Raw genomic sequence first — 16,586 nt, forward strand, 5'->3', positions numbered from 1 at the left:
CACAATTTCCATGTGACGTCTGCTTTTTATTTTACACTTTCAATGTTGTTCCAACACTGTCTCCTATGCTGTATCTTTTACCAGTATTTAGTTTTATAAAAGTTCCTTTTGGCAGTGTAAGACTTATTTTGATCTGGTTGTTCCTTTTTTCCAATGCTTTAGTGAGAAATTATTGACTTCAAACATCTATATATGTTGAATTATTGACTGTACTGACATAACCTGTTGCTACATTTTTAGACTCACTAGCTGTGGCTTATAAGTAGCACAAGATATGTGTTTGTGCATAGGCTACAGCAGCCAAACTGTATCTTCCCTACCACACCATGGTCCACAGAAGGTGTATAGCCAGTAGGTGTGCAGTTTCTGGGCGATAAGAGCAGATCTTGAGAGTAAAGAGAGGTCGAGAATGGGCTTTGATTCCAGCAATGATATTGTACTAGCTCAGTTGGGTTTGTATGTGTTGAAAGAATAATAAAACATGGGAGAATGCATTTATGAGAAGGTAGAAGATATTCAGTGGGAAATCTTTGGATGTAAAGAAAGTCATACTGAGAATACCGAAACTTGTCAAGATGAATCATTTTATTTTGTAACCAGTTTTGAAAATAAACAATCATCACTGGGCCCTGAACAATGCAGAAACAAAAGAAACTTTTAAGTACAACAAAAATAATATGTTTCATATGTGAAACACATTGTGCTTGTTGTGCTTATTCATATTTAGTTACGTCTGTTTCATTTCTACATTGCATGTTTCACAAGTGAAACTTTATATGTTTGTTATGCTGTTTGTGTACTATTACACCTATTTTGTTTCTGTGTTACTCAAGTGCCTGGAGATGGATATTTATGGCTGAAACTGGTAGAAAAAATAAAGTGAGTTATCTTAGAAGCTGTCCATGTTATCTAGATGACTGTATTAAATATTTAACAACTATGGAGCAATCCTTATCAAAAATATTACTTCATATGTAGAAAAAAATGGGGCTACTACTATACAAATAGCTTCAAATAGCAAATTGTTACTATTTAGGAACATTTTTGAAGGTTTCAAGGGAAAATGTAGCCAAATATAGCTTAAACCCCCGGCAGGCGTGCCTACTGTTGTCACAAGAGCAGGCATGTGTTGTAAAATTTACAACATGGTCATTTGTCAGTAAAAAGAAACTTATCTTAAATAAACTATTAAATTTATTGATGAAAGCAGTTCGTATTCACTATATTCAACATTTATAACAAAAGCTTTTGCACTTTTAGTTCTTTAAATAACAATTTAGCCAGTTTTTTCTGACATATGTCCACTTTCATAACACCTTTCACAGAAAATTTGTTTGCGAATTAAGTCCGGCAATGTTCAGAAAAATGAAAAACTAGCCATTGGCAATCTCATTGTAATTCTTGAAATGGAGTGTCAGGCACACATTTTAACAACAACGTCAACTCCACCTTTTGTCATGTTGTACTCAATTATGATTTCAGCTTGTATATTTCTTCACCCACTGTCGCCATGTCATGCACAGCAGACAAAAGTATGATAGCACAGGTTTTACATAGAAGATACAAAACTAAAGTCTTATTCTACTCATATCCAAATGCTGCACTCCAAATTTATTTTGTTTGGTTTGGGAGAAATTCGTGTAGCAGTTGTCAGTTGTAAGGTCTCTGTTAGAATTTTCTGTAGGCACCACATATCTTTTCAGTATGTCCTCAGGAGAATTAGATACCTGATACTGTCCTTTGGTTTCATTCCGCAATAATCCTCCAGACTACTGCAATAAAATGTTTTTTTGCATCACATAGAACAAACATTTTTGTCCCATATTTAGCTGGTTTGCTGGCTATATACTGAATCCATCTACAGTGGTCTCAGTAGGGGCGAAGCATTTCATCTATCATGGTGAATTCACCAGGCTGTAAGAACATTGACAGTTAGCAGCAAAAGGATCCAATACTGAATAATTGCAACCAACTTATTAGTTTTTCTCCTGTCATTCCTTGTTTCCATATCAGCAGACTGCATACAGCTTAGAAAAACACAAGCCTATTGTAACTCATTGCAGTCCTAAGCAGTAGCATTCCTGTTATGTCTGCTGCTCAGAGTTCCAGTACATTAGCATTATGGCATTTTCTTCTTAATAATAATAATAAAAACAAGCCATTATTTTGGCACATTATTACCTCTTTTGCGTGAGAATTTATGTGCGCCTCGCTGTTTATTTATATAGGTATACGTATAGTTTACGATTTCATCAATGAAGTTGAGGTCAATTACTTCAAAAAAGCACTAACGTCGTCAGTTATACCCATCACCTTTCTCTTTGGATCTGGTGGAATTTGCACAATGTTTTTTTCTGTTAGTTTTTATGTTTTAGCACACTCGCTTTTACACCAATGTGAAACTTTGTCTTTTCAGTAAAGAACCCTCGTACATCTTCTGTATCTTCGGGGTCATCACCATCCTCACCTTCAAGTTCATATTCACTGCCATGGTCCTATTCAGTGAATCTACTGTACTTTTCTCCTTGTATGATACACCCTTTGAATTGGAACAAAACATCAAAGAAATGAAATGAATAAATACATTCAGATGTAGATGTAACCAAACTAATGTTTAATGTGCAGCAATAAAAACTAAAAAAACAACAAGCAAGTATTGTAAACTTTGTAGTACACTAGCTTCTGGACATTGACTGCTGGAACAAAGCTTGCACCTATCACACCAGCAGATGCACATTGTACTTTTTACAACATTCGACACACTGTTGCTTACAATTCAGAAAACAAACTGAGAAAGGTACCCAAATGAACTGTAGCCACTTTAACATTGTCGAGAAAAATATCAACAATGGAATACATGGCAGCAATGGCGCAGTAGCTCAAGGTTAAGGCATCGATTAGGCATAAAAACTGCTGCTGTTGTACTTCTTATAACAGCGCACCCACTTGAGAGTTAAACCCTCATAAGTTGACATTAGCTAAAATAATCTACTATCAGAATAAGTCATGGCAGTAGCAACTTAGTTGCAGCCTTTTGTACATTAGCAAAAATAATCCATTTTTGAAAATATAACGTAACTGGACAGATAAAAAAAAATCTACTCACCAAGTAGTAGCAGGAGAACACACATACAAAGGTTAAGGAAATTTGCAAGCTTTCAGAACCAGTGGCTCCTTCTTCTGGCAGCAGGCTTAAGGGGACGGGCGAAATATGAAGGAAAAGAACTGGCAGGTGTAGGAAATGGGGAAAGTTTGGAAAAGTCAACCAGAAGCCCGGGTCAAGGAAGACTTACCCCTGACTAGGGGTTCTGGGTGACTTTTCCATTCTCTCCCCATTTCCTAAACCTCCCCAGTCCTTTTCCTTCATCCCTCTATCTTCCCCTTCAACCTTTTTGTCTAGAGGAGGAGCTACTGGCTCAGAAAGCTTGCAGATTTCTTTACCTTCATATTTTCTTACATTAGGACATAATGAAGGCAATATTCATCCAATTATACATGGACGCATTGGTTGTTGGTTCAGAACAGATAATGTGAAAACTCACACTTAAGTGCTAACAAGGAAAACACTGTGGTTAATAGTTTATCAACAGAGAGCTATACATAGAGCTAGTACAATGTCATATGGAGTGGTGTAAAAAGTGCTAAAAGTTAACACCAAATAGATTGGATTCCTAGAGCAATTTAATTAATTTATCCAGCATTTAAGAGCTGCCTGCCAATAAACTACAATGTGACACTGAGAAATCTTGACTAGCAGATGTTATCAAACTACCGTGTTCCAAGAAAAGGGGACAATAAACACACTGGTTAAGCAATGAGAGGTGCACAGCTCCTCGCACATTAGTAGTGATGTTTTTCTAATTGAGCATTTTTACTGGAAAAAAAAATTACAAGTCATGACTGGACAGTAAAATTCAATCAATATTGCACACAAAACCAGCTTACAGAGGCATTTTGCACATAAATTGGGCCCCATGATTCCTTTCATCATGCAGTTCAAGGTTTTCTCTAACAGACTGAGCTGAAATCTAGAAGTCAATATTTTTCATCTTTCAGAATCCTTTCAGTGATAATTACACACAGCAAATACACTCCTGGAAATTGAAATAAGAACACCGTGAATTCATTGTCCCAGGAAGGGGAAACTTTATTTACACATTCCTGGGGTCAGATACATCACATGATCACACTGACAGAACCACAGGCACATAGACACAGGCAACAGAGCATGCACAATGTCGGCACTAGTACAGTGTATATCCACCTTTCGCAGCAATGCAGGCTGCTATTCTCCCATGGAGACGATCGTAGAGATGCTGGATGTAGTCCTGTGGAACGGCTTGCCATGCCATTTCCACCTGGCACCTCAGTTGGACCAGCGTTCGTGCTGGACGTGCAGACCGCGTGAGACGACGCTTCATCCAGTCCCAAACATGCTCAATGGGGGACAGATCCGGAGATCTTGCTGGCCAGGGTAGTTGACTTACACCTTCTAGAGCACGTTGGGTGGCACGGGATACATGCGGACGTGCATTGTCCTGTTGGAACAGCAAGTTCCCTTGCCGGTCTAGGAATGGTAGAACGATGGGTTCGATGACGGTTTGGATGTACCGTGCACTATTCAGTGTCCCCTCGACGATCACCAGTGGTGTACGGCCAGTGTAGGAGATCGCTCCCCACACCACGATGCCGGGTGTTGGCCCTGTGTGCCTCGGTCGTATGCAGTCCTGATTGTGGCGCTCACCTGCACGGCGCCAAACACGCATACGACCATCATTGGCACCAAGGCAGAAGCGACTCTCATCGCTGAAGACGACACGTCTCCATTCGTCCCTCCATTCACGCCTGTCGCGACACCACTGGAGGCGGGCTGCACGATGTTGGGGCGTGAGCGGAAGACGGCCTAACGGTGTGCGGGACCGTAGCCCAGCTTCATGGAGACGGTTGCGAATGGTCCTCGCCGATACCCCAGGAGCAACAGTGTCCCTAATTTGCTGGGAAGTGGCGGTGCGGTCCCCTACGGCACTGCGTAGGATCCTACGGTCTTGGCGTGCATCCGTGCGTCGCTGCGGTCCGGTCCCAGGTCGACAGGCACGTGCACCTTCCGCCGACCACTTGCGACAACATCGATGTACTGTGGAGACCTCACGCCCCACGTGTTGAGCAATTCGGCGGTACGTCCACCCGGCCTCCCGCATGCCCACTATACGCCCTCGCTCAAAGTCCGTCAACTGCACATACGGTTCACGTCCACGCTGTCGCGGCATGCTACCAGTGTTAAAGACTGCGATGGAGCTCCGTATGCCACGGCAAACTGGCTGACACTGACGGCGGCGGTGCACAAATGCTGCGCAGCTAGCGCCATTCGACGGCCAACACCGCAGGTCCTGGTGTGTCCGCTGTGCCGTGCGTGTGATCATTGCTTGTACAGCCCTCTCGCAGTGTCCGGAGCAAGTATGGTGGGTCTGACACACCGGTGTCAATGTGTTCTTTTTTCCATTTCCAGGAGTGTATTTTGAACAATCATTCTTAAACGTACAGAATTAAGCATTATAATAGTTTTATATAAATATAAATATGAGAAACATAAAAATTAAATGTTTGTAGCTATGTGCATATGAGAAAAATAGTTCTGCATCTCAATATTGATTTTGACACACGAATGTACAAATAGCTAACTGTTTCAAGTGTAAAGTTATCTCAGTGTAACTAATTAAGCAGTTCACAAAATGATGCCAGTGGCAAGTTCATGGTGGAAACAACAAACTAACGAATGAGAGAGGACAGCCAATCACACACCTTCACATGAATGATAGGTCTATGTTCTGAGTAATCACATTTTTTTAAAATAAATAAATAAAACAGTAAATTCCACCTCCATGACTGAGTATGCAGTTAAGCAGACAGAATTTCAGGATTTGTTATTTCGCTACCTCACCTAACAGCTAGCACAAAATGAAGCAAATGAAAACATGAAATCTGGTTTGCAGAGGAATGCCCCTGTCTAATAGAAAGAAGCTTTGTCTAACAAAAATGGCATCTGATAAAAGGCATTTTGTGTACAGTTTAACATTGGAGTCTGCAGCCACTTAATGTTAGCAAGTGTTCGGCATTCACGGTGAGTAAAAGCCATCACTATGGGAAGATAATTACTCGTCAAAAGCACCAACACATAATGAGTAACTTAAAACAGAATCTCTTCTTCTACAAACATTAACAACCCTGTCTTCAATGTAACACCACAGTTTTTAGCCCAACGAGACAAAAGGTTGTGTACCTACCTGTTGGCAGCACAAAGATCTCTGGAACTGCAATCTGTACAAGCCTCTTCCTCTCAGTAGATGTATACATTCGATCATGAAAATGGAAGGTACAGAGCCTGCAGTTATTACTCAAATAAGTGGCATCCTTGTCAAGAAGGTCCCATCTACCTGCTCGCTGAGCCCAGATTTTACTTCTTTAGAGACAAAAGAAAAATGGAAAATGTGGATCAGTTAAAAAGTTTGAGAGAATACAGGTAGCATATAATTTAACACATTTATTTACCTTAAATATGCTCAAAACAGTGTGCAGTGTAAAGATATTCGCTAAAATTATCACAAATCACGCAGTATTTTTTTAATGCAGCAAAGGAACATAATGGATCCAGGAGTGGATATAGCACACTGGAATATTTACATGTTGTGAATGGAATTAGAGAGAGGAGCAATAGGTACGAATTGTAATTTCACATCTGGTTCAAAGATTCTGAGACGGCTTTAAGGCTCAAGTTGAACAAAACTGCAAAAATCCTTCTAGAAACAAGGCACTACTACAGCAGTAACTGTCACACACTACTTAATTACAGCTATCCATCTCTGTGGGATACAATTTCACAAGTTGCTCAAGGCTCCATCCAAGGGCTAATCCTGTTTCTCTTATATATAAATGATTTACTTCTCGATATCAGTGCCCGACCAGTCATGTTTGCCAATGATACTTCAGTACTTCTCAAACAGATGCCATAATAATACACTGTGAACAACCTAGATAAATGTTTTCAACAAAATGGTCTTAACAATTTTAAACCAAACAATCAAAAACACGTAACATCAGTATTGTACATAAAAATCATGTTATGAAAGAAGTTTAAACCATCAAATTCTTAAAACTAAACTTGGACAAAAACTTAAGCTGGCAAGTACATATAGATTATTTAGCTACTAAATTAAACAGCCTTGCCTTTGCAATGGACACGCTATCTGATTTAACAGATAAACACCAGGAAAGAGGTACAACACAGTTACTTTGAATCTATAAATAGATCAGTTTTTGTGTGTGTGTGTGTGTGTGGGGGGGGGATGGAATTCAAGCCACATAACAAACCCTGCTACTTCAAAAAAGAATCATTGGAAAAATATGTGCTGCCGCTCCAAGAACATCCTGTCAGCTGCTATTCAAGAACTACAAAATATTACCCTTTCCTGTGCTATATATATCTGAGATTATCGTCTTTTTACACAGTAATCCTGAACTAACTAAAGAAAACCATTTCAAACAAATGTACACCACTAGACACAAACTTGTCATTATTGTTTCCAATCAGACTATTTTAGTTTTGCATTTTCTTTCAAATTAGTTCTCCTCAGAGCCTATAGCAGTTGCTATTGGTTCTCACGAATGTGATATTCCTACCAAATATGACAGCTAGATATGTCCAAGATTATCTCTGCTAAATGAAGTTGTAGAACTGAGATGGCAGAAGTACTGTAGCAATTAGATACATTAACTCATGCTAGGAACCATACTTCTGACCACGCATGTGAGAAAATGGAATATGTTACTAAAGGGTCATTCCAAGTCAAATCATCCAGGAACGTTAGGAAATGTCACCCACCATCACACAAAACCTTGAAATGTTGGGTGATTAAAATTCACCTAAATATATGAATATTCTCACAATTTAAATGTTGCAAGGCAAGTACTTTATCAGTTATGATGTAAATAAGTTATATGGATTCAGGAACTCAGACTTTCATAGATGATCTCCTTTCTCATTTAAAAATGCACTAGTTCCTACAGTTTTTGTAGTAGATGCTCGACATTTCTTCTTAATTAAAAGGGAAGGTTTAAGCATTTAAATGCTTGCTCCTTATAATGAATATCCATAGTCTGTGTCTTAGAAAAGTTATAAATAATTTCTTTTAAACAAACCTGATGCATGGATGTAATAATTTTTATGGTATTGCTTCCTCACAGATTCATTTGAAAGTTTTACAATATTATTATAAATATTTCTTTGTGTAACACAAAAAGAATCAGCTTGTAAAAATGATGGAAGTGTGGAAAAAACACAATTTGAAGAGTGTTTTAAGTTGTAATTTATGACTACCATGTCACCAGTAAATTGTTGAAGGGGGGGGGGGGGAGGGGGGGCTAGGTTGGATATCCCTGGGGAAATTTTTATTTGAGAACACTGTTTCATTACCACCAAATGTATTGCATCATGCACTTCCTTCATTTTGAGTCATGTTTTCTGAGCACGCAGTTCTGAGTTGTACTGAACTGCATCACAGATCATGAATTTAATTGTTGCAGTTTTTCAAATATTCATTTCCAAAACAACAGTATTATCTACTGAAAAAAGTAACAATAATATTAAAATAATAATCTGAGATACTTTTGCAATGCAACAACAGAAGAGAATGGTTTTGTCATTACTTAATCACTTCTTCGTTACGTCAAAATACTTTGGGTTATTCATGACAAATGGTGGTTTTATACATCAAGCAATATGGAAGGCACAAGCAGGCAGCGTTATCTTGTTGGACAGCATCCTTATTGACAGTGCCCTGACAAGTTTGAATGAACCGATTGATGAAGAACAAGAACTTACATTATGGTGAAGCAACAGTCATTCACACTGTGTATCTGATTCATGTTTGGGTGTTAAACACAGAGACAATGTACCTGCACAGATTCTCTCTACACAAGAAAATCTGCTGTGTCCATTTATGTGCCACAAATGATATGCTTCATCTGGACTGTGTGAAGTTAGTTTAGAAAAGGAATAGGATTTCAAAATTGAGGATTTGGCATTGTGTCTGGCAAAAAAATGGGCCCAAACTTATTAATGAACAACAAGCAAGTGACAACTTGCCATCAGATGATATAAATGTCACTAATGTGAAGGTACAGACTCCTGAAAAAGCTATGCTCAATGCTGGCTTAACTAGCCTAGGGCCCAGATGGACCTACAAGGCATTTCAGTTCTTTGCTTCAAGATACAAAATGGTACAAGTTGGAAATTTTCTTCTTCTAAACTTTGAAAGCACAAAAACGGATCCTGGAATACGATCTACGCAACCCATTATACTACTATCACCAAATAAGACTGGAGCAAAAAGGCTAAGCTGCAATACTGATTTCAGCAATATCACCCATGATTTCTCTGCACTTTTGCCACTAACCTCCTCAGATCCTCTACCCTCTAAATTTAATTTTGCTAAAAAAAATTGCGTTTTATTTGATGTTATGGTTGATATTAGCAAGGAAACGTTGTTCTTTAAAAAATTTTTTGATTGGTTTTTTTGAGAATCTGATGTGTCCTATCCGACACACGTGTACAAAGCCTTTTGTAGAACAGTGAAAAATATTATTTCGTGGTTTTAAAATGCTCACATACCGAGCATTAGTATTTGCGTCAAACATTATGCGCGTTAAGGTAACACAAAATGTAAATAACTTTACATAGATGGGTACTTACAATATCTCGACATCATTTTGTCCGCCTTTTCACGCATGCACTCAGGAAACAAAGCTCACACTCGTCACTTTACGCGCCAGACCGCTAAAACTCACAGGAATCCATGCTGACATCTCGCAGACGTCTGGGAAACAACTTAGACATGTGTCTCTGGCGTTACATCGGAGCTGTGGCTAAACAAAGTTCACCAATTTGGTGTGTCGTATACGACACGCGGGATCTGAGGAGGCTAATGCCAGAATGTTTTGTGCAACCCAACTGCTATGTTGCAAGTTCACATGACTCTCCTTGGTATTTGGGACTGTTAAGAAACAGAACAGTGAAGAAGGAGATGTTACAATAAGATCCATGCATCCTCATGAACCAGTTCTGCCCTTCTATTGGCCTGATGATAATGTTTGTAACATCCCATTCTCTCATATTCCACATGAATGTGATATAACCAAAGCAAATAGCTATACTTATGATTAAAGAAAACCATATGCAAGGTTGGTCGTAGAAAAGTGGTTCTCATAAAAAAATATTTGTTAATTATTAAAGCATCTAGTCATGTGTAACTAGAACTTGAATTTAGATTGCTGCATCAGCACTTTGTGTAGTGTTGACATAATATTGACTTCTGAGAAAGTGTTTAAATGCTATAAACAAAACTCTACATATCATTGCAATGAGGTAATTCAGTTGACACAGAAGTTACCATTGTAATGACGTTAGTGTTCATGTTATATGTAACTCATGAGAACCTTTTATAGTGTGTAGTTTTGTTTTATATTGCAATTTTTTGTTGCATTTCTATATTTTATGCTTACTTATGCTGTTGATTTTTCTTGACTAGTTAACAATATTTTTATCAATGATACTTTGGGAAGAGTATGCAAGGTTGGTGGTAACAAAGTGGTCCTCGTATAAAAAAATTTAAATGTGAATCATTAAAGCACCTAGTCACAAGTGACTAGAATTTGAATGTAGATTGCTATGTCAACATTTTGTGTAGTGTTGATGTGTTTAAATACTATAAGCAAAACTATAGAAATCATTGGAATGAGTTAATTTAGTTATGAGACAGAAGTTACCACTGTAACGAAGTTGTGCAATATATGAGCACATTTTATAGCTTGTAGTTTTTTTTATATTGCATTTTTGTTCCATTTGTATATTTTATGCTCACTTGTGTTGTTGATGTTTTTTGAATATTTAACAATATTTTTCTCAATGATACTGTGGGGATTTTCATGACCGAATGGAAATGCTCTCAAAATTCATGATGCCTCCCCCTTTTTGTCCCATATTTCCCAAAAAGGATTTGTTTGTGTTGAAACATTACTATTTGCAGATACCTTTTTAATTTTTTCAATGATTTTCAGAGGGGAGCAAGTGTCCATGTGTTTTTCTTAATTTAACAAAAATAAAATAAAATATACAAAATTTTATATGGCCAATTCTTTCATGTTTTTGTAAACTACCAGTCAGAAAAACAATTCAGTGAAAAAACTTAACACCTACTTGGTGGTGTCTGTTCTTTCAATCGTGTCTGAAAGAACAGACACACTTTGATCTCACAGCCATAATGAATCAAGACACAAAGAAATGACCATCATTGATTTAAATCAATGGGGAAAGTTGAAAATTTGTGCCAGGCCAAGAATAGAACTAGGTTCTCCTGCTTACCAGGCAGATGTGCAGACCACTACACTATCCTGAGACAGTGGTCATCACAACTGCACTGACTATCCTAGCATGCCTCCCAAGCCTATTCATAGCTCTTCATTTGTTACCACATCAACATATTTCCATACCACCACATTTCAAATGCTTCCATTCACTTCCTGTCTGTACTGTTAATTGTTCACATACAATTTTCATAAGACACTCATGGATGACACAGGAAATGAATCTGAAGGCAGCAAAGCTAATGCAGAAATGATGAACTTTCTTTCCAAATGTTGCTTTACCAACGAAAATCCAAGAGTACCGCCCCAGTTTCAATTGCCCACAACATAAAAAATGAATGATGTATATGTTTGTGTCAATGGTGTTAATAAACAGCTGACATTGCTATATCTGGACAAAGCTGGTACTGATCTTCCAATACATACTTTAGTGTTCCTAACTTACCTCAGGAATGCTACCAGGGAATGGGGACCTACAATTCAATGTAGAATCCAAAAATGTTGTTCCTGGCAAATTCTTACATAATTGAGGTGAAGGCTAGGTTAAAGACAGGCAAAAATTTCCCATTGTTCGACAGATCTGCTACTCTTTGTTTCGAGACGTGTGTTTTACCACCAGAATTCACTGAAAGTACTGACTTTTACCATAGTGTCAATTTGTCTGATCACATTCAAGAATGACAACAGAAAAACATCAAGTTTTATTACATGAGCTTTACCACCAGAAGTCGACTTTTACCATAGTGTCAATTTGTCTGATCACATTCAAGAATGTGAACGGAAGAATGGCAAGTTTTATTACATTGAAGCATGCCTGGGCATTACATTCTTGTTACTTTTAGTTACTGAGAGCCCATAATCTTAGCAAATTAGGAGTAATTTGTGTACACTGGTAGTTCTTTGAAAAAATAATTTTCTTTATTCTTTGTAGCATAACAGCGTATAGAAGAGGATACAGAATTCATCCAGTTTTCAAACCAACCATCGCTATCAACCAATGAAAAAAAAGGAGTGTTCTAATAAAAAATAACTATCACTCAGTTCTTTGTTATTCATAAATTACATTTGTTTTGTTGGTCCTGGTTCAATATCATCAATATGTTGGGAAAGCAATTCATATATACTTCAAACAGATGGCTCTTTACATTTCCTTTTTACATCCAACATGATTTTAGCTCACAGATTATGATAAATCTTTAAAATTACGAGAAAAAATTGCTGGCCATTACTTATCTTCAGACAGCGAAATTTTTAGTGATGTCAATAAGACACACATAAAACTATACAAAACCATCTTAGCTTACAAAAATACTAGTATCTTCCACAGGGAAGGAAGAAGGATAGACTTGGGAAAGTTAAAGATGAATGGCAGGCCACTCAGACCCCAGGATAGAAAAAAATTAGCATTTTAAGTCCCTTCAATGATAAGGTCATTATTGACATAGCAGAAGCTCAGACTGAGAAAAGAAATTGGTCTTGTCCTTTCAACAGAAACATCCCACTACTTGCTTTGAGTGATTTAGGGAAACCATGGAAAATATTAATCTGAATGGCTGGCCAGGGACTGAAACTGCCATCATTCCATATGCCACCTTGCTTGGTACCCACCCAGGATGAGATACACCTGAGGGCTTACAAGGATAAGGGAAGAAAAAGATTAAGCAGGAGGTGTCAGAATCTCCAAGACCTCCCATTTCACCTTTTCTCCCCCTCACTCTTACAAGGGATGGGTTCTTGTCCACCTGCTGTCTCAAAGACTGGTCCTCCCCCTTCTAACCTTTCCCAAAATAATCCTCTTTCCTCCTCAATGAAGAAACTAGAAGCTTGGACAGTTTTGTGTGTGTCCATCAGCAACATTAAAAATGTCACGCCATGAAAGTAACTACCATGCAGGAATTCTGTTTCATAATTTTAGTTTTCCCACATGAATTTTCCTTCTGATAAGATTATGATAAAAGCTTTTCAGAAGTCTATAAATACTATTTAATTCTCCCTGTTCTGTTGATTTGTTGCTTTAGTGTCAAACTGTAATGTTCTCAAATAGGCCTATGTTACTTTTTATCCTCTTCAGTTTAATAAGGAAACAACTGTCACTTTCCATCTCCATCAATTAGATTACTAGACTGTGCCATTATGAGTTTCCCCTTCACAACAAATCAGCAACAATTTTTAAATGATGCAAGTTTCCTCCAGAATACTATGAAGGAATACATTTTATTTACTTTAAGTGGATTGCTCCAGAAGATAATCCACACAACCCCACACAACGGTGAGTGAAAAATACTCCTTACATAAACACAGTGAGAATTGAACTTGTTTATTTGTGTTTAGACTATTCGAACTTATCAGACTGACCACTAGAAATTTCACTCTTTCATTTTGCATATGGCCATTACTATTTATTTCAGTTTGTTTGAATTGCTCACTTTTGCTCTTGGCAAGATTAGTACAAACCGTCTGCTGTGTAACCTGTTATCATGAGCACTGTGTGTGGTAAGATTGAGTTTGTGCCATTCAGTAATAAGAATAAAAGGTCTATTCACAGTAAACATTGCTACAAAAATCTTCAATTCTTTAACCTAAAAAGCAGCAATCTGTAGCAAGGGCAGAGAAGTCAGATACATCTCTGACTGTATTTTGAATTCACAGTGATTCCTAATTTCTCAAATTACATGTGTTTGGAGCTAGGCCTAGGTGAAATCTATGCTTCAGAATACAGAACTGCATTCTCAATGCTAGATGAGGAGCGAAGGAAATCGTTTTTGGGTATTACTATCATCAGTGTGTAAATTTCAGCTAAGCTGAAACTGATTTCTATTACTGATAAGGAACAGCGTATGAAGTAAATGAATTGGATAGTGAGTGTAAATAATTACAAGATTTTTCAAGAGACCACTGCAAGACAGTTTTCTTTGACAAACATTCTTAAAATGCTTACTATGCTGCAGTGTCCAAAAACTGAAATAACAAGACAGCTAGTGAAATTATTCAAAATAAGAAAACATACTTGTTTACACATACACAAAATATGAGATACGTTAAAGTGCAAAACATGCTGAGCTGAGCTTCATGATTTGTTTAGCAAGTTTTTGAGTTCATTTTGGCATGTTACCCTACCGAAACCAAGGAATTTTAAACGATTCACTAGACAAATCACTTAATGTGTTTCTCTGAAACCAGCAATTAAATTTCCTTGCTTGGAATTGCTTAATACGGACCTCTGTAACATTGATGGCTCTAACAATTTGGCTGAGAACCAGATCCATATCTGGCATTATTACACGTACATGAGAACCATAGAGTGCCATCTACCTTGGTTAGATAGAGGTGCCAGTCTGTCTGGAGCGGTGAACCTTATTCTTGGTTTGGTTAACTGCAACTTTAATAGATGCTGCCATAGCCTAAATAATCACAATTTCAAGTTTCTCTTTCAATATCCTCCTCTGCGCAGAATGAATTTTAAACTTTAAAAACATGACGAATGTAACATAAGAATCAAACGCAAAATTTGTACCTTGATAAAACTCATAACTTAACACGCACTTGGCATCAATATTTTTGAATACAATACGCTCATTTCTTATAAATAATAAAAATTAAATAAACTTCAATAATAGTTCAAAGTGACAAATGCATTTCCCACAGCCAAATTGTTGCAACCGTCATTTTAAACAGTAGCTTAGAATGGCAAATATGGTAGGCCCTATGCGAGGTCTGCATGGGCATCTTAAACGTACGTTAACAGAGAAATCTTTTAGACGGAGCAATTACACAAACCAGGAGCAGTGTAGTGTTTAAGATGCCATTAACATTAAAAGATCCCGAATAACAAGCAGTGACCACTACGTCATTATGAACAAAACCAAACTACGAACCAATCATCGATAGTCCTGCAACCGAACGGCATGTACAATTAACGATTTTTGCGTGATGTCATAACAAAACAAAAATAAATGAAACAAAATGATACTGTTCTCATTTTAGCAACCATTAATACTAACACCACGTAACTAGAACTTCAACAATCCAACTGAACGTCGCCTTCAACTTTTTCCGCGCTGTATAGGGCAATGCGTCTTGTGCCTCCAAACGTAAGACAACTTCTTGGGATTTTATATTCTATTTTTTTCTGACAACATAAACGTCAAAAAGGGCATCATGACATGTTATTTTAAGAAGCACTAAAATTCCATTGAACTGTTGGAATTTTTGGCATTCTCGTCGTATAGTAGATCCTTCTCCAATGCCTCATCACTACAATCATCATCTCCAAGCATTGTAAAATTAGCGCCGATCTATTCAATAATCTCAGACTTCTGTATACAAGATAATATATTACAAACATGCGACTTGTGCGGCACAGTCGTTGGAAAGAGTCACTACCTACGATGTTACACTTTGATCGCAGCAGCCATAATTTGTGTTTTACCTTACTGGATCCTTCGGAAATCGATGAGTAACGGTGGACGAAAAGTTGCAGTCAGGATACGCACAATTGTGTTTAAACATCCTAAAGAATTAGGCAACGCTTTAGAACATAATAATTTATAAATATTATACGTATACTAAAACTGCGCCAAAGATAAACACCCAGAGATACTAAAAGACGCTCTGCCAGAGGCATATCAGTTAATAGACAGTTGTACACGCAGATTTCAAGGTCAGAGAAGTCAGTTACAAAGTGCTTCCACAAAAGATAGAAAGCTTGGTTCTTGCGATACGACAACATACAGTCGTCAGGAATGTGGAATAATATTTGAAATTCTCCACAGCTATCCGTTCACGACATTTATTTATTAATTCATTTCCTATTTTTCAAACAGATTACCAATTATATCATCACAGTGACTACATGAATCAGCCGCTGAGTGGATGATTCATGTAGTGGTTCGAGATTTCACTTTAGGCCCAATTTACAGTTTCTCAAAAAGTAATGCAAGCCAAATTATCGCTTAAGCACTATTTAAACCACCTGAAAATCAAAACAGGACGAGAACTGTTTAGCATTTAAAGATAATAAGTTTGCTGTTCCTTTTATTCTGATCTGTTGTAACTGTACTCAATTTCAACCAAATTTTTTCTACTATTTGTTAATAACGGAACTACCTTCTTCAGTTGACTATCTGATACAAAAATGAGTTAAAATATCAGCATTTTTCTCGTAGGTCTTG

General features: G+C 37.6%; 1 protein-coding gene across 4 annotated transcripts in view; it reads right to left on the reverse strand.

Moving 5' to 3' along the window:
* LOC126259493 (zinc finger protein 250-like) overlaps positions 1 to 16,046 on the reverse strand; it is a 171,906-nt gene extending 155,860 nt beyond the window's left edge. Inside the window, exons 1-2 of one of the 4 annotated variants that reach the window (XM_049956336.1) lie at positions 15,845 to 16,046; positions 6,282 to 6,457 (exon numbers count right to left, since the gene is read on the reverse strand). In XM_049956336.1, coding sequence (XP_049812293.1) covers positions 6,282 to 6,457; positions 15,845 to 15,924 — 256 coding nt within the window. In that variant the 5' untranslated portion in view covers positions 15,925 to 16,046. Of the gene's footprint in view, positions 1 to 6,281; positions 6,458 to 14,727; positions 15,392 to 15,416; positions 15,760 to 15,844 lie in introns of those variants that run through there. The other 3 variants (XM_049956337.1, XM_049956338.1, XM_049956340.1) reach the window with 3 other exon arrangements.
* Positions 16,047 to 16,586: the final 540 nt, after the last annotated feature.

The sequence above is a fragment of the Schistocerca nitens genome, chromosome 5 (genome assembly GCF_023898315.1).
Source record: "Schistocerca nitens isolate TAMUIC-IGC-003100 chromosome 5, iqSchNite1.1, whole genome shotgun sequence".
Classification (NCBI taxonomy): domain Eukaryota; kingdom Metazoa; phylum Arthropoda; class Insecta; order Orthoptera; family Acrididae; genus Schistocerca; species Schistocerca nitens.